The sequence below is a fragment of the Salmo trutta genome, chromosome 16 (assembly GCF_901001165.1).
Source record: "Salmo trutta chromosome 16, fSalTru1.1, whole genome shotgun sequence".
Lineage (NCBI taxonomy): Eukaryota > Metazoa > Chordata > Actinopteri > Salmoniformes > Salmonidae > Salmo > Salmo trutta.
The window spans coordinates 37,336,530-37,358,693 of record NC_042972.1 but is presented as its reverse complement, the minus strand read 5'-3'; the positions used below and the strand labels follow the sequence as shown (position 1 = coordinate 37,358,693).

General features: G+C 43.2%; 1 protein-coding gene across 1 annotated transcript in view; it reads left to right on the top strand.

Annotated features, from left to right (window-relative positions):
- The first annotated feature begins 8,289 nt into the window (after nt 1-8,289).
- The window catches only part of LOC115150692 (multiple epidermal growth factor-like domains protein 6), an 86,973-nt gene continuing 73,098 nt past the window's right edge, over nt 8,290-22,164 (top strand). The window contains exons 1-3 of the mRNA XM_029694221.1: nt 8,290-8,685; nt 10,967-11,101; nt 15,330-15,439. Of these exons, the coding sequence (XP_029550081.1) occupies nt 8,600-8,685; nt 10,967-11,101; nt 15,330-15,439 (331 nt within the window). The 5' untranslated portion in view covers nt 8,290-8,599. The remainder of the gene's footprint in view (nt 8,686-10,966; nt 11,102-15,329; nt 15,440-22,164) is intronic.

Genomic DNA, 22,164 nt, shown 5'->3' with positions numbered 1-22,164 from the left:
ACAGCAGCTGCTTTCCAATCTTTTGGAATCTCAGATGACACGAAAGAGAGGTTGAACAGGCTAGTAATAGGGGTTGCAACAATTTCGGCAGATAATTTTAGAAAGAAAGGGTCCAGATTGTCTAGCCCGGCTGATTTGTAAAGGTCCAGATTTTGCAGCTCTTTCAGAACATCAGCTGACTGGATTTGGGAGAAGGAGAAATGGGGAAGGCTTGGGCGAGTAGCTGTGGGGGGTGCAGTGCTGTTGACCGCGGTAGGGGTAGCCAGGTGGAAAGCATGGCCAGCCGTAGAAAAATGCTTATTGAAATTCTCAATTATAGTGGATTTATTGGAGGTGACAGAGTTTCCTATCCTCAGTACAGTGGGCAGCTGGGAGGAGGTGTTCTTATTCTCTATGGACTTTACAGTGTCCCAGAACTTTTTTGACTTTGTGTTGCAGGAAGTAAATTTCTGCTTGAAAAAGCTAGCATTGGCTTTTCTAACTGCCTGTGTATATTGGTTTCTAACTTCCCTGAAAAGTTGCATATCACGGAGGCTGTTCGATGCTAATGCAGAACGCCACAGGATGTTTTTGTGTTGGTTAAGGGCAGTCAGCTCTGGAGAGAACCAAGGGCTATATCTGTTCCTGGTTCTAAATTTCTTGAATGGGGCATGCTTATTTAAGATGGTGAGGAAGGCATTTAAAAAAAACAACCAGGCATCCTCTACTGACGGGATGAGGTCAATATCCTTCCACGATACCCGGGCCAGGTCGATTAGAAAGGCTTGCTCGCTGAAATGTTTCAGGGAGCGTTTGAAAGTGATGAGTGGAGGTCGTTTGACCGCTGACCCATTACGGATGCAGGCAATGAGGCAGTGATCGCTGAGATCTTGGTTGAAAACAGCAGAGGTGTATTTAGAGGGCAAGTTGGTTAGGATGATATCTATGAGGGTGCCCGTGTTTACGGCTTTGGGGTGGTACCTGGTAGGTTCATTGATAATTTGTGTGAGATTGAGGGCATCAAGCTTAGATTGTAGGATGGCTGGGGTGTTAAGCATGTCCCAGTTTAGGCCACCTAGCAGCACGAGCTCTGAAGATAGATGGGGGGGCAATCAGTTCACATATGATGTCCAGAGCACAGCTGGGGGCTGAGGGTGGTCTATAGCAGGCGGCAACGGTGAGAGACTTGTTTTTAGAGAGATGGATTTTTAAAAGTAGAAGTTCAAATTGTTTGGGTACAGACTTGGATAGCAGGACAGAACTCTGCAGGCTATCTCTGCAGTAGATTGCAACACCGCCCCCTTTGGCAGTTCTATCTTGTTTGAAAATGTTGTAGTTAGGGATGAAGATTTCAGAGTTTTTGGTGGACTTCCTAAGCCAGGATTCAGACACGGCTAGGACATCCGGGTTGGCAGAGTGTGCTAAAACAGTGAATTAAACAAACTTAGGGAGAAGGCTTCTAATGTTAACATGCATGAAACCAAGGCTATTACGGTTACAGAAGTCATCAAATTAATACCGATATCCTAAATAACAGTAACACAGGCTACATGCTATGTGTATTCTGTGCAGCTTAAAGACAAGCACCACTTTCAACCAATATGTTACTGTTTAACATGTGGTCCTGTGTAGCTCAGTTGGTAGAGCATGGTGCTTGCAATGCTATATTTGTGGGTTCCATTTCCACGGGGGACCATTATGAAAATGTATGCATTCTCTACTGTAAATCGCTCTGGATAAGAGTGTCTGCTAAATGACTAAAATGTAAATGTAGCATTTATAAACTAATAATGAATGTATAAACTATTCCTAAATCCTGTATTAAGGAGGTCTATAACTGTAACTAAGTGTTACAGCTTCCCCTTTATTAGGGAAACACCTCTGGCTCATCAACCTGTCATCTGAATGGACTACACAGTTTAATAAATAAATCACAGTCTTCTAATATTTATGTCAATGTGGGGACTTCAGTATGCTGGCGGAGTCATAGCCTATGTTGGCCTATGTGGAATACTCTGTTCCCTTGGGTCACTTTCTTGTTAACAGAAGCCGGTACTAACAAGACTAACTATTAGGAGAGCATTTTCACAGCCAGTCCAAGTTAGACATGGACACATTGAAGGTAGTCGGCTGTACCTCCAGTCATGGTAAAATGAATCAGATTAATGGCATATGCAACTGTATCAAGACGAGGGATAATCCCACACATTTCTGCTATCCCATGTTGTAATTTAAAAATAAAACCACATTCCTAATTACCACTAATATTTTGGTGTGCAGACTTTATTTAACCATGTATGTAGGAAATTGCATGATTTATTCCATTACAGAGTATGATGCCAAGTGTCAAATAACACTTTTCGGTCATATATCTTTTTTTGTTGTTGGAAAGGGCTCACAGAGCTTGTTTTGCCATTAACACATTAACACCTTCACGTCTTGTTTTATCAGGTGAATGATATTGGTATGGAGAAGTAATCAACATTTTTAAATGGGATTTGGTAGATATAGTTGTCATTATTTTGACGTCCCACACATTATAATTGGAAGAGGAAGTGTAAACTCAAACGTAGCTTATTAGCTAGAAAAGTAACTCAAAACACATTTTTGCTAAGAGCAGCTGTTTAGCTGGTTAAACAAAGGTTAGCCATGTGTTGGCAAAAATGTATGTCCAAGTCAAGAAAGCTTACCATCAGCCAGCAACAGTTGCCACACTGGCACCCTATACCCGGGTGTTTTTCCAAAGCATATGCCAGGTACTTCAGTGAGTGTAATTGGCTCCAATATTAGGAGTTGACAAATAAAGTTGGCATCATTAGTAAGAAGATATTTTCCTTTTTTCTACTGTAGGTATGTAATCCACTTTTATTTTTTATATTTCTGCGGACCCCCTGCAGTACCTCAGCGGACCCCTTGGGGACCACGGACCCCCGGTTGAATACCCCTGATATAGTTATATATGGCTTCTTTTGACATTTGAAAAACGTTCCAAATAATAACAAGGTGTCATACAATTTGATCAATAAATTATTCTGTTTCAGAATCTGTAACATCCTTAACCCCTGATCTTGATCAAATTCCATAATGACACTTTTTATGATTTGGAACGTTTTTAAAAGGTCAACAGAAGCCAACAATACACTTGATGTAGTTATATATGGCTTCTGTTGACATTTTAAAAACGTTCCAAATCATAAAAAGTGTCATTATAGAATTTGATGTCACCTGTTAAATGAACTTCAATCAGTATAGAATGGCTGAAGGGGAGAAGACAGGTTTAAATAAGGATTTTTAAGCCTTAAGACAATTGAGACATTGATTGTGTGTGTGTGCCATTTAGAGGGTGAATGGGCAAGACAAAAGATTTAAGTGCCTTTGAACGGGGTATGGTAGTATAGGTGCCAGGCGCGCCAGTTTGAGTGTGTCAAGAACTGCAGCACTGCTGGGTTTTTAATGCTCAAAAGTTTCCTGTGTGCATCAAGAATGGTCCACCAACCAAAGGACATCCAGCCAACTTGACACAACTGTGGGAAGCAGTTGTCAATATGCTTTCCACACCTTGTAGAGTCCATTCCACCCCAAATTGAGGTTGTTCTGGGTGCAAAAGGGGGTGCAACTCAATAAGAAGGTGTTCCCAATGTAATTTGGTAGGCTATTAAAATGCTAATTATATCAGGACAATATCTTTAAATGATGTATAACTATTGCAGAAAAACAATCCATAGCCCCCATGTAGGCTATGCTACCCATTCTATCCACTGCAGTGGTAATTACAGTCACCTCCAAAATGATTGGCACCCTTGATAAAGATTTGCAAAAAAAACCCGGTATAAAATAGATTATATACAAATACCGACCTATATTGTATACAAAAAAATACAATTATATTTTATACTAATACAATTGTTCAGGTAAAGAATGTTTAACAAGTAAATACAACATCTCAAAAAGATTGGTGGCAAAATTATTGGCACCCCTAAAGATTCTTATAAATAAAATCGAACAAATTAAAATATGCATTAACCTTATACTTGTTTAAGTTCATCTCAGTTAAAGGAACTATATTGTGGTCTTCTATGGCTTCCTGTTTTACTGATATATAAAAATGTACACGTAAAATTTTTCATCCATCGCCATTGGGAAAGGCAAATAACTCACAAATGAAAAGAGTTAAATGGTGGTTGACTTTCATAAATCAGGCAATGGGTAAAACGCCCCCCCCCCCATCTACAATTGCCAATAAACAATTTGCAGGGGCTGTTTTAAAATATCCTCAACCAACAAATGTAGATGTATGGAGTCTGCTAAACCGCATTGGCACTTGGATTGGAACCGGGTGCTATGGTCAGATTAGACGAAAATAGACGTCTTTGGCCACGCACACCATATGTGGGTTTGGCCTTGAAAGAAAAATGCATATGCAGATAAGAACCTTTCAAACCTACTATAAAATATTGGTGGTGGATCATTGATGTTATGGTGTATTTTCCTTCCACTGGTCCTGGGGATCTTGATAAGGTCAAAGAATCATTAACTCTACCAAGTACAGGGGCCTCATTTATAACCTTTACGTTAATTGTACACTAAATATCTGCAAGCTCCATTTCTGAAAAGACTTCACTCACAAAAACATTGAGTTGTATTAACTTGGCGCATGCCATACATACGCATGTTTCCCGTTATGTCACGATTCTCTAAGACAGAACCCAGAAGCAGACCAGGACAAGGTGAGTAAAATGAAAGTGAGTATTTATTGGTAGTCTTGATGTGTAATTTGAGTGATCCAGGAGACGGAGCGGCAGCGGAGGTGAGTTGATGAGAGTAAATGGGTTGATCCAATGAAGTCACTGTATCCACCGACGGCCAGGCAAGGGAGTTGAATGTTCCGGGAGAATGACTGTAGACAGAGTAAACGGGAGTGAGTAACCAGCAACAAGCACAAAACCACAAAACAAGCTCAGGAAACATGAGGCTGATACGCTGACACAACATACTGTTCGTTGCTAACGATCCGGCAGGTAATGGATGTCAGCTCAGGGTTTAAGAAGAGGTGATGATCAGGACCAGGTGTGCAGAAGGTTGATGAGATGCAGGTGCGGGTAATCACTAGATCTCCCGCCTAACTGCGTTGCCTAGCAACCAGACAGGGTGCGTTCAGGAACCTTAGACAACACTCCAAACAAAAAACAGTCAGCTCAGGCAGAAACAGACTCAGGAAGCGGGATTCCTGACACGTTATAAATCAGAGCTGTTGTAAAATTGTGCGCGCTTGAACGAGCATTATATATCCTCCTGAAAAATGCCCATCATTCACCTTCTATGGTGACAATGAGCCCTTATTTGCAATATAGTTTGGAAGTATTGGAATTATGCCAAGACAGCATCTAAATATAATGGGAAACATGATTAGCTTCTTTGGGGGTGTTTGCAGAAAGTTTGATTTTGCAGTGACATTTGCGGTATCTGACCGTTTCTGAAAGACAAAAACAATTGCAAATTGTTGTGGACCTGTAAACAGATTGTTTAAACTTTTTCCCAAACCTAAATATGCTGCATTCTGAAACATTATACACTCAGATTTTTTTGTTACTTCATTAGGCCTACTTACAGTGGTAGCCTACACACTTCAATGCAAAATATCAACTGATTTGTCACCTGTTAAATTCGACTGTATGTTATAAACCGCGCTCCGTTTCGGATGCATAGACCAAAAACGTGAAATTATAATAGCCTTTCTAATAGGCCCAAGGAAATTAGAGATGTACATGGTAATTTGTTTTATGGCTACTTCGGGAATATGAACTCATGAATGGCCAGAAAATGTGAGCAATTTATTCTGCAATGGACATGATCGCTAGGCTGTATGCATTATGTTTATTAATTAAATATTGTCTACGAGAATTTGACATCAGATGTAGGCTAACAAACGGCAATGGAAAAGGTGAACCAACTGTTGCACCGTTAAAATGTGGATCGGATCGCATAGAGCAAAATACTTGAACTAGCTTATCTATTTACTACTGTGAAATGGGTCAAATTAAATGAGCGATGGGACGAATGGTAGCCTATCCTAATTTGTTGTAGGCCTATAGGCTTTTTCGAGTATGGAACCATCACAGTCAGAAAATGTGAGGAATTTATTCTGCAATGATCATGGAAGTGAAATGAATAATGAGAAAAAGAATAACTAGAAATATTTCTAGTTATTTTAGAATGCAAGGTTAAAATAAATCGATTTTCGCTGTTCTCACTAATGGCAAATGATTGCATCTTGTTATTATATTTAGCTACCAGTTTTTTTTATGAATAAGAAAGTCATCATATATTCCCCACTTGCACAAAGCTACCAGGCTACTTTTGCCTTCTTGCAATGAAATATTTCAACCACTAGAAACTGTGCGTAGGCATGGTCTAAAGTTTGCGGGAGGATAAGCAGATTTTATAAATGCCAACATTTGCGTGAAAACTGGCGCAGGCGTGGGCTACACAACGTTTATAAATAAGGCACCTGGACATTTTACTCAAAAACCAGGTTGCCTCTTCGAGGAGGCTGAAACTTGGCCACAAGTGGATATTCCATCAATACAATGACCCCAAGCACACATACAAATCCACAAAGATGTGGTTAATTGACCATAAAATCAACATTTTTGCAATGGCCATCTGTCTCCTCACATGAACCCCATTGAAAACCTGTGGTTTGAATTGAAGAAGGCAGTCTATAAACGCAGACTGAAGGATATCAAGGATCTGATCAGATTCTGTATGGAGGAATGGTCTAAGATTTCACCCAATGTGTTCTCCAATCGCATAGAACAATCATAGAAAGTGCCCTTATCCTCGGAAGGGGAGGGTGCTCAAAGTAGAGCTGGGTGATATGGACAGAAATCCATGTTGCGATAAATTGCCTGAATTGATGCGATAACGAATAGAACGATTGAACATTAATGTGCCCGATTTTTTATTACCCTTTAAACTATGGCTACTAGCTTGATTGTTGTAGCCATAAATTGTCTTAACAATCACCCATATTAGCAAACTTATTTAATTTAAAACTTTACATTTCTCTAGTATAGGCTACTTATCGTAATTAACTATATCAGCAAAGTGGTTGGTATGGTTGGTGTCTATAAAGTATTGAAAAAAGGGGGTGCCAATAATTTTGACACATATCTTTCTGAGATTTTGTTTAAATTAATAGTTAAACAAAAAAAATTCTCTGAGCAAATTAGTATAAATGTATATAGTTTAGACCATGTATGGCATTGACCTTCGGGACCTTGGGTCATTAAAATAGATGCATGCATAGCGAGCTTTACTTGGAGAGCAGCAGTAACTTTGCTCTGCCTCTGACCCTATGACCACAGGCAGCATCAGCTGTGCCTGCACTGACCTGTGCAGCTTGACCACCATCAGTCCTCCTTCATAACGCACTGTGGCATATCTCCCCCTTTCTCTCTCTGTTCTATTGCAACTATAGGTTCCTCTTTGGGTAGGATTAGGCAGCAGTGGATACCACTGTTTCTAACACATTGCCCCTCAATTGAAAACTGGTCTGCTGAATTGAAAACTGCTCTGTTCTCACATGTAATTAAGGAAACATGTAATTAAAAGAAACACTTGAGTATATAAGGGACACCAAGTATATTGAAAGCAGGTGCTTCCACACAGGTGTGGTTCCTGAGTTAATTAAGCAATTGAAACATCCCATCATGCTTAGGGTCATGTATAAAAATGCCCAGTTGCCCATTATTTTGCCTACCATGTCAGAAGAAGAGATCCCTGACTTTGAAAGAGGGGTCTCAAAGGGGTTTAAAGTGTGTGGGTGTGTGTCTCAGTCATCAGATCTCAACCCAATTGAACACTTACTGGAGATTCTGGAGCAGCGCCTGAGACAGTGTTTTCCACCACCATCAACAAAACACCAAATGATGGAATGTCTTGTGGAAGAATGGTGTCACATCCCCCCAATAGAGTTCCAGGCACTTGTGGAATATATGCCAAGGCGCATTGAAGCTGTTCTGGCTTGTGGTGACCCAACGCCATATTAAGACACTTTATGTTGGTGTTTCCTTTATTTTGTCAGTAACCTCTACCTGCTGCCATTGTCTAGAAAGTAATGGCCTAGAACTAATTGTTTTATTGTAGCCAAAGGGGCCCTGATATCCATTCACATGAGCAGGCTATATTTGAAAAAAAAGAACACAGTTGTAACTTGCAACCTGTTACAACACATTTGTGGAAAAAGCTACAATTTCAGTCTAATTTCATTGAAACGATCCATTGGCTCTTCAAAGGAGCAATACCCCCACTCACTCGGTGGCGATAAGCCATTGCGCTCGCATGTGCGTTCAACATCTGCATGTGGTAGGCTAAACCAGTAAGGATCGACCTCCAAGCGCCACTTTCTACGGGATGTTTGGCTGCATCTCTGTTGGAAGGTGTGGGACTGACTCTGCTCCTCACTCTGTTTGAAGTGTAACCGTGATGCGTGTGTTCCTTTTTTCTCTCCAGTAAATTGGCTACTGGTTTTGCTTTCGCTAAATCATGTGTCAATGTCGCTACATTTCTACGGATTAATGCATACGCAAAATATTGATACGTTCAACACAACGTGAATATGGATTTAATATTTGTTTCAATACTTTTTATATTTATCGACGCGATTTGCGCAGTGTCCCGCTATGGAAATCTCCAACCATACATGTACGTTTTTTATAAGCTGTCGTTGTTTTGACTTACATTGTTTTTGCATGATAATACATTTTACAGTCACAGTAACCTAAATTATAAAACTTCTGGTAAAATTGCACTTGTTACTACTGCTGCTATAGCTTGACATATAACCAAAATCCAATATCTTCTGACATATTAAACAATTTATGATTATTTTACAACTTTCATTAGTTGAAATATGAGATTTGAATATTAATTTATCAATTCATATATATTTCAATATTTCATGTTTTACTCTAGAGGTGTTTACATTGAAAGGAGAAACATTGTGTCCTATACCTGGATGTGCATAGTTAAAACGACACAGACAACAACCAGTCAACTCTAAGGCTGTATTTTGTACATTTCTCAGAAAGGAATACACCTTGAACTATGACAGTGTTGTCATAAGAACACTCTAGTTTCTCTCTCAACATGCACTGTAATGGTATACCTTTACATAATTACACATGATCTCAGGGCGGATTAATGATGCAGCGTTCGTGAGACGCCTCTACGTTTCCCAATAATGGAGAGCATGCCAGAGTAACAGGTGAAATAAGTCAGAGATGAGGGGCTTCTGATATGTCTGACTTCATGAAAAGGATGATATAAATCTCAGAGATGTTTAATTGTTCAGCTGTAATGACCCTGTCATTGCCTTATAGTGAGAAATAATGAGTATTCTTAGAGGGCCTCTAAGACCATTACCATGAGACCATTGCCATGAGACCATTACCACGAGACCATTACCACGAGACCATTACTGTAAGACCATTACCGTGAGACCATTACTGTAAGACCATTACCGTGAGACCATTACCCTGAGACCATTAACGTAAGACCATTACTGTAAGACCATTACCGTGAGACCATTACCATGAGACCATTACCGTGAGACCATTACTACGAGACCATGACTGTAAGACCATTACCGTGAGACCATTACCGTGAGACCATTACCTTGAGACCATTACCGTGAGACCATTACCATGAGACCATTACCATGATCCATTACCATGAGACCATTACCATGAGACCATTACCGTGAGACCATTACCGTGAGACCATTACCTTGAGACCATTACCGTGAGACCATTACCGTGAGACCATTACCATGAGACCATTACCGTGAGACCATTACCATGAGACCATTACCATGAGACCATTACCGTGAGACCATTACCATGAGACCATTACCATGAGACCATTACCATGAGGCCATTACCGTGAGACCATTAGTGGTAAGAGCATTACCATGAGACCATTACCATGAGACCATTACCATGAGGCCATTACCGTGAGACCATTAGTGGTAAGAGCATTACCAGTCTCGGGCTAGTAGATCCAGTATTAGCATCACCTATTGAAGGTTTTTACAGACATATCAGACATACACACTATTCCAGAGATGAGACACGTCTGGACATGGAATTACAGAGCTGCTCCTAAATTATTAGACATACTGCACTTTCTGCTGCTCGAGAGGTACTGAAACACTGCTTAATGTTAGAGGGATAGTATGGCACATTGAGACGGTTTTAGATACTTTACAATGCAGGGAATATGTTGTGATGGGATCTATGACACTGATGGCAGCTGGTTTATAAATCTCAAGAAATAGACAGCCACATCAGGTTGTATGACCATGTATTCTGCTCTTCTTTGGTCAATGTTTTGACATACTGTAGTATCAGGTACTGTCTTAGTGAATGTTGAATGATTGAATTCTTGCTGCAGGCAGTGTCTTGTGCTGCCATGTTTAGCGATATAAACAGTAATGCGTGAGGAATTCCCGTAATTATTAGCAGACAGCGTGGGCACTCTGTAATTTTTAACTTTAAGTAATCCCCACAAGGGTGTTGCACTACACCGTACAGTAGGGCCGGGACAATACCAATATCGCGATAGACGTTAGTATCGTGGCAAGGAAACAAGCACGAAGCGGGTGTAATTTCTTTAGGAAAACAGCCCTAATGTTAAAAACAAACATCATTATTATTTTCATCCAGAGTCACATTTGATTTATTTCCCCATGCTATAGGACACAATATTTTACATACAGTAGGTTTTTAAAGGACCAAAGAGAATTGTCTGCTTCATGTTTTCATTTTTGCCATGGAAAAAAAATTGCGATTCTGGTATCGTCCCGGCCCTACAGTACAGAATAAGCCCTTAGGAATCCTTGTCCATTTATCTTCAATGGTTCATGCTTCATAACAACCGCTTACATTTTTTCCCCCTCACTTTAAAATGGTATACCCTCTTTCAGGCCCAACGTGTGTGCAGAGCGGGAAGTGATGCTGGTTGCCCAAAGGCAGCCCTGTGTGCAGGCCTTCACACGCATGGTCAAGGTCTGGAAGCAAGGCTGCCTAGAACAGAACTGGTGTATGGGATACGAGAGAAGGTGAGTCCTGCTCTTAATTCAGGCATCCATCCATCCATTCCTCTATCCATCCATTCCTCCATTAAATCAAATAGCACTTTATTCATCACATGCTTTGTAAACAACAGGTGAGGAGTAACAGTGAAATGTTACTTACCGCCATTCCCAACAATGCAGAAAGTAATAGAAAAGTAAAACACGTAATAATAACAGATACCCAATGAGTAACGATAACTTGGTTATATACAGGAGGTACCAGTACCGAGCTGATGTGCAGGGGTACGAGGTAATAGAGGTAGATATGTACATGACAGATAGTATACTATCAGCAGCATATGTGATGAGTCAAAAAAAGTTAGTGCAAAAAGTGTCATTGCAGGTAGTCCGGGTGGCTATTTGGTTAACTATTTAACTTGGTGCATTGGTACCGCTTGCCATGCGGTAGCAGAGAAAACAGTCTATGACTTGGGTGGCTGGAGTCTTTGAAAATGTTTAGGGCCTTCCTCTGACACTGCCTGGTATAGAGGTCCTGGTGTTCTTGGCTGTCCACACTACCCTCTGTAGCGCCTTGTGGTCAGATGCCAAGCAGTTGCCATACCAAGCAGTGATGCAGCCAGTCAAGATGCTCTCAATGGTGCAGCTGTATAATTCTTTTGAGGATCTTAGGACCCATGCAAAAACATGTAAGCATCCTGAGGGGGATTAAGCCTTGTCGTGCACTCTTCACGACTGTGTTGGTTTGTTTTAATAAAAAATGACATCAAATAGCTTAACAATGAGAAAAATGTAGTCGGCTTGAGGATAAATTCAGGCACTATTTATTGTTGAACTCAGCGAGTTTTGTCTGGCTAATGGCTTACACAAATGGGCTGCAATATTCAAGGTAAATTAAATCCAGCTTGAGAGACTCCTCTGGTCTCCTGAAGAGCTCCTTGCTGCTTCTTTCTCTCTCTGTCTTTTTTTTGTCCCACACAATAAAATCAAGGAGGGGAGTCACACATGATATTTCAGACAGCACTGCCCCGATTTTGTAGATCCGGCATTTACAAAATTACGCTGATTGGCCCAAGGCGGAAGCTGTGGTAATTAACAGAAATGTGTTAGTCACACGCGATATCTCAATTGGCCCAAGAGTGGGCGCTGCATCATTCGTGGGGGACAACATGTTTACTGTTGCCTTGTTCCCTTTATTTATTTTGTATATATTTTATTTATATTTTAACATTTTTATTAGATTTTTTATATAAAAATAAAATAAATTATCCCTTTTTCGTGATATCCAATTGGTAGTTAAAGTCTTGTCCCATCGCTGCAACTGCCCTATGGACTCGGAAGAGGCGAAGGTCGAGAGCCATGTGTCCTCTGAAACATGACCCTACCAGGCCGCACTGCTTCTTGACACACTGCTTGCTTAACCTGAAAGCTAGCCGCACCAATGTGTTGGAGAAACACCGTCCAACTAGTAACCAAAGTCAACTTGCAGGCGCCCGGTTCGCCACAAGGAGTCACTAGTGCGCGATGGGACAAGCAAATCCTGGCCGGCCAAACCCTCCCCTAACCCGGACAACGCTGGGCCAATTGTGCGCTGCCTCTTGGGTCTCCCGGTCACGGCCGGCTGGAATCGAACCCAGGGCTGTAGTGACGCCTCAAGCACTGTGATGCAGTGCCTTTGATCGCTGTACCACTCGAGAGGCCCTCAGACAGTCTTTCTTGAGACATTGTGCATTATATGTCCATTGCGCTGCAAACAATTTAACCTTAGTCTTGAATGTTGCATGCCAAGTTATACCAGAGATAAGAGACTGTTGATATTGCAACCACACAACACAAACGCTGTTTCACCAGTATGAACGAAATCACAAACTGCTTCTTTTGTTAAAGCCCTCAAAAGCTGTTGTCAACTAAATATGATAATCTGTTTGCATCTGCCAATTTATTGGCTGTCCAGGATCCAGACGACTTGTCCCTATCACTTCCTATACAGTTAATCTCTTTCTGTAACATGTTGAGGCCGTCAATTAAGGAGGATGAGATGCTCAATTAAAGATGTTGCAGAACTGCTGTATTTGAAGCACCACTGCCTTCTGCCCAGTTTCCCTGATGTTGCCAAGGCAATCAAGCTGTTTTTACCATCCCTGTAACTGTCGCTCCTGCAAAGAGATTGTTTTCTAAATTAAAACTCATAAAGAACTACCTATTAAGCATTAGGCTCTCAGTCTGATATGCGTTTTTGAACACCTGAGTAAGTTCCACTCATTGCACTGGCATCGTTGTAGCCTTGACCACGGCATTTGTTCACCAATATCCCCTTACTTTCAATCAGTTTAAGTTTTTATTTTTCAAGGCCTGAAGCACTTTTTCAGTCACATTCCTGAAGCCCAAGAACAAAAACACTTAACTTCCTAGTTCATATGGAAATTAAAAAGGTTTATGAATGACTTTGTGGTGGGTTACTGTCAAAATAATTTATAAAATAAAAAAAATTGACATCTATGACAGGTTCAAGGGCCCCCAGAACTGCGGGGGTGTCCGGTACGCAAGTGGATCTTCTATGTAGAAAAGAACATTGATGTTGTTCTTTTTCCCCTAGTCTATTTAGTGCCTGGTCTTATCCACTCTGTTTTAAGGAGTCATGATCGGCTTGTGGGCATTGTAGAGGGAAACAGAAGACACATACGTGTTCCTGGGAGTCATATCTTTCAGTGATGGGGTTATAATATTTTGTAGTTTAAACGGTTCAAAAGATAAAGCCACATTTGTAGGAAGAAAACAGGGTCGCGACCCCTAGTTTGGGAAACACTGGTCTATTGCATGTATTACCTATGGATAATTCTGTGTTGTGCTTTTTTGTTGTTGGTCTTAACAGTAATCATGTCAAAGCTGTTTAAACAGAGTGCTTCATCCTCATCCCCCTAAATATCTGGAATAATCTCTCTCCTCTGGCTCCTCTCCTCCTCCCTCTTTTTTGTTCTGTAATACAGTAGCCCTCTCATATAGTGCTAAGTGGAAGATGTAGCCCAGCTCTCCAGGAGGGTTAGCTAAGCTAAGAATAGAATATGTTTCTAAACACTTGTGGATGTGGATGCTATGATTATGGATAGTCCTGAATGAATCGTAAAAAATAATCATGATTGAGAAAGTTACAGATGCACAAATATCATACCCCCAAGATATGCTAACTTCTCAACTTTACAGTAATAGTGGAGGTTAGTATTTTTTGGAGGGTATGATATTTGTGTGTCTGACTTTCTCCCTCGTCGTTATTCACGATTCATTCAGGACTATCTGTAATCATGGTAGCATCCACATTACTGTAGACGTGTTTAGAAACATACGCTATTCTTATTTACAATAAAAGTGACTCCAAAATGACATTACATTGTATAACCTTCATTTCTATTGGACACAAAATAATCTGAAACACAACCAAAACAAACAGCAAATGCATCCAACAAGTTTGTAGATACACAGGCTTGATGTAATCATTGCGTGCTAGGAATATGGAACCAAATACTAAACTTTTGACTACTTTAATACACATATAATACACATAGAGGGGGGGACTATGTACAAAAAGTGCTGTAATTTCTAAACGGTTCACCCGATATGGATGTAAATACCCTCAAATTAAAGCTGACAGTCTCCACTTTATCCTCGTAGTCATTGTATCATTTCACATCCAAAGTGCTGGAGTACAGAGCCAAAACAACAACAAATGTGTCAATGACCCAATACTTTTGGAGCTCACTGTACCTACTGTATTTAGCCGAGGCGTCTCCAGAGGCCAGGTACATACCTGTGAAGGAGAGTCCTGCGGCTAACCCCTGACTCTGGGGAGTTTTTTCAAAGTGCCGTTTAGGCTTTCTTCATATATTTACCGCGTTACAAAGACGCAGGCAGCTTTGAAGGCAGCCAAAGCTTCAATTACACACCGTAAACAAAATGTTTTTCCACAACGCTTAATGACCGTGGAGCCATGAGAGGGCTTCTAAACTACAGGGTTAGACACCCTACTCTGAAGTTCAGTCTGCCAGTCTCACACTTTGAAAGGGGTTACTTAAAAGACTGGGGAAATGTTTGCTGATTATTATACTTTGTGACTTTGTGACCACAAACAGACACCTTGACATTGTGCCATAAATCAGGACCTCAAATGATTTTATAGAATCAACAGACCTTGATCTAGTGTACTAGCTTTGTATTATCTGATTTGTATTAATTGATAATGTCATGTCTCCCTTGATAACAGGACAGCGTATTACACAGCATACAGACAAGTCTACAGACAAGACTACCAGACGGTTTACAAGTGCTGTCCTGGATGGTCTCAACTCAACGGAGAGGCTGGCTGCTTGTATCGTAAGTCTTTCTCTTTTCTTCTATTGCTTCATATTACTGAGGTTTCCAGTGTTAAAGTATCACATCCACCTAATGTTTCAAATCAGGTTTTTGTTATCAGCATACAGAATATGTTTATTAGTACAGTACAAATGTAATCTTTCTTGGGAGAATGCTCGCTTACACAGGAGTCGAGGTGATACTCGGTAGGCACGTGAGAGGATAGAAGGGTGCCTCAAACTCATCTCTCACCCTGGGTCAGGAGCCGCGGTAGTTGGGATAGCATTCAGGGAGAGGTTGTAAGGTCAAGAGGTACTTAGGCCATCCACTGACTGCACTGTGCAGCTGTTATGAGTCAATGTGTCACGATTGTCGTCTTCGTCTTCTGACGATATAACGAAATCATCGTCGGAAAAGGTAGACCAATACGCAGCAGAGTCGATAGAGTTCATCTTGAACATTTAATGAAATTCAACACGAATACAAAAACAACAAACAAGAAAACGAACGATACACTGACGGTCTGCAAAGCTCAACACAGCACAAACACACCCTTAATTATGGGACTCTCAATCAAAGGCAGATAGACAACACCTGCGTTCAACTGAGAGTCCCAACCCCAATTAACCAACATAGAAACACACTCACCAGACTAGACATAGAAATACATACACATAGACTATAAACCAAAACCCCGGAAATACTAAATCAAACACCCTTAAACCAAACACACCATCCTGAACCACATAAAACAAATACCCTCTGTCACGCCCTGACCAAACTACAAAACAATTAACCTTATATACTGGCCAGGACGTGACAGTACCCCCCCCCTTAAAGGTGCTACCCCAGAAGCACCTTAACAAAAAAAAAATAACCCCAAACAATACCCAAAAGAAAAATTCCCCCTTACTAAAGGGAGGGAAGGGAGGGTGGCTGCCGTCAACGACGGCACTGTGCTACACCCCCCCTCCCCAACCCACCTATTTTTGGAGGTGGCTCCGGCTCAGGCCGTTCCAGGCTGTCTGGGCAGTCTGGCAGCTCGGGACAGTCTGGGCAGTCTGGCAACTCGGGACAGTCTGGGCAGTCTGGCAACTCGGGGCAGTCTGGGCAGTCTGGCAACTCGGGGCAGTCTGGGCAGTCTGGCAACTCGGGGCAGTCTGGGCAGTCTGGCAACTCGGGGCAGTCTGGCAACTCGGGACAGTCTGGGCAGTCTGGCAACTCGGGACAGTCTGGCCACTCGGGACAGTCTGGCCACTCGGGACGTTCAGGGCAGTCTGGCCACTCGGGACGTTCAGGGCAGTCTGGCCACTCGGGACGTTCAGGGCAGTCTGGCCACTCCGGCAGGTCAGGGCAGTCTGGCCACTCCGGCAGGTCAGGGCAGTCTGGCCACTCCGGCAGGTCAGGGCAGTCTGGCCACTCCGGCAGGTCAGGGCAGTCTGGCCACTCCGGCAGTTCAGGGCAGTCTGGCCACTCCGGCAGTTCAGGGCAGTCTGGCCACTCCGGCAGTTCAGGGCAGTCTGGCCACTCCGGCAGTTCAGCGCAGTCTGGCCACTCCGGCAGTTCAGCGCAGTCTGGCCACTCCGGCAGTTCAGCGCAGTCTGGCCACTCCGGCAGTTCAGCGCAGTCTGGCCACTCCGGCAGTTCAGCGCAGTCTGACCACTCCGGCGACTGTTGACTGGCGGGCAGCTCCGACGACTGTTGACTGACGGGCAGCTCCGACGACTGTTGACTGGCGGGCAGCTCCGACGACTGTTGACTGGCGGGCAGCTCCGATGACTGTTGACTGGCGGGCAGCTCCGACGACTGTTGACTGGCGGGCAGCTCCGACGACTGTTGACTGGCGGGCAGCTCCGACGACTGTTGACTGGCGGGCAGCTCCGACGACTGTTGACTGACGAGGCTGGGTTTACGCACTTGCAGTTTAGTGCGGGGAGCGGGAACAGGACGAGTCGGACTGGGTGAACGCACTTCCGGGTCCGCACGAGAGACAGGAGCTGGAAACCCAGGGCTATGGAGGCGCACAGCCGGTCTAGATCTTACCTCCTGCACAACCCGCCTTGGCTGGATGGAACTAGTAGCCCTGTACGAGCGGAGTGCTCGTACAGGGCAGACTGGGCTGTGCAGGGGCCTGATGGTAGCCGTGCGTAGAGCGGGAGTTGGGTAGCCTGGTCCTCGGAGGCGTACCGGCGACCAGATGCGCTGCGCAGGCATCCTCCTACCAGGCTGGATGCCCGCTCTAGCACGGCACCTGCGAGGGGCTGGAATAACTCGCACCGGACTGTGCGTGCGTATGGGTGAGATAGTGCGCTTCTCAGCAAAACATGGCGCTCCCCACCTCATACGCTCCTCCATATAACCACGGGTAGCTGGCTTCCGGCTCTTCCTTCGCCTAGCCAAACTACCCGTGTGCCCCCCCCCAAAAATGTCTTGGGGGTGCCTCTCGTGCTTCTCCCTCAGCGCGTCTCTGGCCTCGTACCATCGCCTCTCCGCCTTGGCTGCCTCAATTTCCCACTGCGGGCGCTGATAATCCCCAGCCTGATGCCAAGGTCCGGCCCCGTCCAGAATTTCTTCCCAAGTCCACTTCTCCCGCCAGTCCAACTCGAACGCCGTCTGCTCCTTCCTCTGCTGCTTGGTCCTTGAGTGGTGGGTGATTCTGTCACGATTGTCGTCTTCGTCTTCTGACGATATAACGAAATCATCGTCGGAAAAGGTAGACCAATACGCAGCAGAGTCGATAGAGTTCATCTTGAACATTTAATGAAATTCAACACGAATACAAAAACAACAAACAAGAAAACGAACGATACACTGACAGTCTGCAAAGCTCAACACAGCACAAACACACCCTTAATTATGGGACTCTCAATCAAAGGCAGATAGACAACACCTGCCTTCAACTGAGAGTCCCAACCCCAATTAACCAACATAGAAACACACTCACCAGACTAGACATAGAAATACATACACATAGACTATAAACCAAAACCCCGGAAATACTAAATCAAACACCCTTAAACCAAACACACCATCCTGAACCACATAAAACAAATACCCTCTGTCACGCCCTGACCAAACTACAAAACAATTAACCTTATATACTGGCCAGGACGTGACACAATGCCAGGCCTTCCTCAGTGCAACAGTGTGACGTTCACAACCAACCGGACACTGGGTGAAAGCTCCAATGTGTTGAATCATTTTGAAAGCTTATAACCAACTGTTGACATTTTTGTTAAAACAGGTTTGCATTGCAATGTCTTGTTTTACATTCTACCAAAGACGACAATGAACTTACAGACATGTTAAAGTGTTGAGTGACCAGCAGACCTAATCCCCTATGCATCTGGCTCAAATAAACTTGGCTCGACAGGGCTCCTTGCGTCCTGAGATGGTGTGGGTTTTTGTTGCCAGAGAGCGAGCGCATTGTTCAGTTGGGTTTGCCAATTCCATTGTGCTGACTGCTTCCTGATGTAGTTGTGGCTCCACAGTTGAATCTTGGCTCACGCTTACATAGTCATGCACCATATTCCCAGTCAGTGACCTCGGGGGTGTGGTAGTAACTGGTGGTAAAGGCTGGAGGCTTGCACCATGGACCCGAGTAAAAACTGGCTCCTGTGTCACAACTGGGGTTGCACATTTGGGGAATATTCAGAGGTGGAAACTTTCAGTGGGACTTAACGGGAATATATGGGAATTAACAGGAATATATGCAAATTAATATTAATACCATTTAAATGTAGATGTTTTCTGCATTGGATACAGTGGGGGGAAAAAGTATTTGATCCCCTGCTGCTTTTGTACGTTTGCCCACTGACAAAGAAATGATCAGTCTATAATTTTAATGGTAGGTTTATTTGAACAGTGAGAGACAGAATAACAACAAAAATATCTAGAAAAACGCATGTAAAAAATGTTATAAATCAGCAGGGGATCAAATACTTTTTTCCCCCACTGTATATTTACCATATCATATGGAGACAGAAACATGAACATTTTACCTTATCATAAGTAGACATAATTGCAAATTATTAAATCCTTCCAATAGAAAAATAAAATAAAAAATAAAGTTCCGAATTGAACTGTAATTAAATGAGCTGACTCTTCACATGGGATGATTTCACTGAAAAACAAAGGAAAGGGAATATTGAATGATCCCCAATGATCCACGCGTCTCCCAAAATCGTTTTCAACATCCATCTGTATAATGATAGTTTAGACACTAAAGCTTTGGTTGTTTTCCTCTCAGGCTTCCATGTCTTCTCCCTGGACCTCCTCAATGTCCACCTCTTGAACATCAGACTCTGAGGCCTCATCTTCACTGTCACTTTCCAACCTTGTTGAGGATGGCTCATTGTCAGGCTCAAAAAGCCTCAAATTTGCCCGGAAGACCACCAATTTTCAACCCTTGTATTGGTCAGCTTGTTGCGTGTGTTTTCCCAAACAAGGACCAGTTGCGCTCTGAGGCGGCTGATGTTGGTGGGATTTGGAGATGATGGAGGCAACAGGGGAAAGAGCCTCAGATCCCCAAAGTCCCTTCCACCAGGTGGCTGATGAGATATGTTGGCACGACTGCCATATTGCATCTCCATCCCAAAGCTCTTGCTTGGAAGTGTACTTTGCCAGACTGCCAAGAACCTTGCCCTCATCCACGCCAAGGTGGCGAGACACGGTAGTGATGACACCATAGCCCTTGTTGATCTCTGCACCAGACAGGATGCTGTTGGACCCCAGAATATTTGGGGTCCAACATGTATGCTGCAGCGTGTATGGGCTTCAGGCAGAAGTTTTCATGCTTTCTGATGTATTTCAGAACTGCAGTTTCCTCTGCTTGGAGCAACAGTGAAGTGGGAAGGGCAGTATGGATTTCTTCTCTTACATCTGCAAGCAGAGTCTGAACATCAGACAGGATGGCATTGTCTCCCTCAATCCGTGCAATGGCTACTGCTATAGGTTTCAGGAGTTTCAGGCTGCTTACTACTCTCTCCCAAAATACATCATCCAGGAGGATCCTCTTGATGGGGATGTCCATATCGGCAGACAGTGATATGGCCATTTCTTGGAGAGACTCCTTCCCCTCCAGGAGACTGTCGATCATGATGACAACACTACCCCAAACGGGTGTTGCTGGGCAACTTCAACGTGGTGTTCTTATTCTTCTCACTTTGCTTGGTGAGGTAGATTGCTGCTATAACTTGATGACATACCTAACCATTTCCTTGGTTCTCTTGTAGAGTGTATACATTGTTTTCAGTGCCATGATGTCCTTGAGGAGCAGATTCAATGCATGAGCAGCACAGCCAATGGGGGTGATGTGAGGGTAGGACTCCTCCACTTTAGACCAAGCAGCCTTCATGTTCGCAGCATTGTCTGTCACCAGTGCAAATAACTTCTGTGGTCCAAGGCCATTGATGACTGCCTTCAGCTCATCTGCAATGTAGAGACCGATGTGTCTGTTGTCCCTTGTGTCTGTGCTCTTGTAGAATACTGGTTGAGGGGTGGAGATGATGTAGTTAATTATTCCTTGCAACGAACATTCGACCACCCGTCAGACATGATTGCAATACAGACTGCTTTCTCTATGATTTGCTTGACCTTCACTTGAACTCTGTTGAACTCTGCATCCAGCAAATGCGTAGATAAAGCATGTCTGGTTGGAGCGGTGTATGCTGGGCAAAGAAAATTCAGAAATCTCTTCCAATACACATTGCCTGTGAGCATCAGAGGTGAACCAGTTGCATACACAGCTCGAGCAAGACATTCATCAGCATTTCTCTGACTACATTCCTCCATTGAGTCAAGAAAACTTCTGATTCCAGGATGACCATGAGCTGTTGCTATCGATAAAGTTTCTGAGTCATAATTTTCACCTCAAATAGAAGTAGAGGGGCTTTTGTCAGAGGTTGCTTGTTGTGAGCGCTGAGGGAACTTTATACACTTGGCCAGATGATTCTGCATCTTTGTTGCATTCTTCATATATGATTTGGCACAGTATTTGCAAATGTACACAGTGTCACGCCCTGATCTGTTTCACCTGTCTTTGTGCTTGTCTCCACCCCCCCCCAGTTGTCGCCCATCTTCCCCATTATCCCCGGTGTACTTATACCTGTGTTTTCTGTTTGTCTGTTTCCAGTTAGTCTTGTTTGTCAAGCTTACCAGCGTTCATCTTGTCAGCTCCTGTCTTTTTCCCTGCCTCTCCTTTTCTCGTCCTCCTGGTTTTTGACCCTTGCCTGTCCTGACCTTGTACCCACCCGCCTGACTACTCTGCCCGTCCCGGACCCTGAGCCTGCCAGCCGTCCTGTACCTTTGTCCCACCTATGGATTATTGACCTCTGCCTACCCTGACCCTGAGCCTGCCTGCCGTCTGGTATCTTTGCTCCACCTCTGGATTACTGAACTATGCCATTCCCTGACCCGGAGCCTGCCTGCCTTGACCTGTCATTTGCCTGCCCCTTAAAATAAACATTGTTACTTCACATGGTCTGCACTTGGGTCTTACCTTGATTCCTGATTCACAGCTTTTCATTCTACATTAGCTGCAGTGAAATGTCTCCACACATCAGATAGTGCCCGTGGCATTTCCTGTAAAGATTAGAATTTTTTTTTTTTAAAACAACAAATACAATTCCTTGTACAGATAAATAGTTACGCAGTTAAATTGAACAACTCCTTTGTAAGATAAATGTTTTAAAATGAAACATGTATGGAAACAGGTGAATTAACACTCCTCAGTTAGCAGGCTCAAG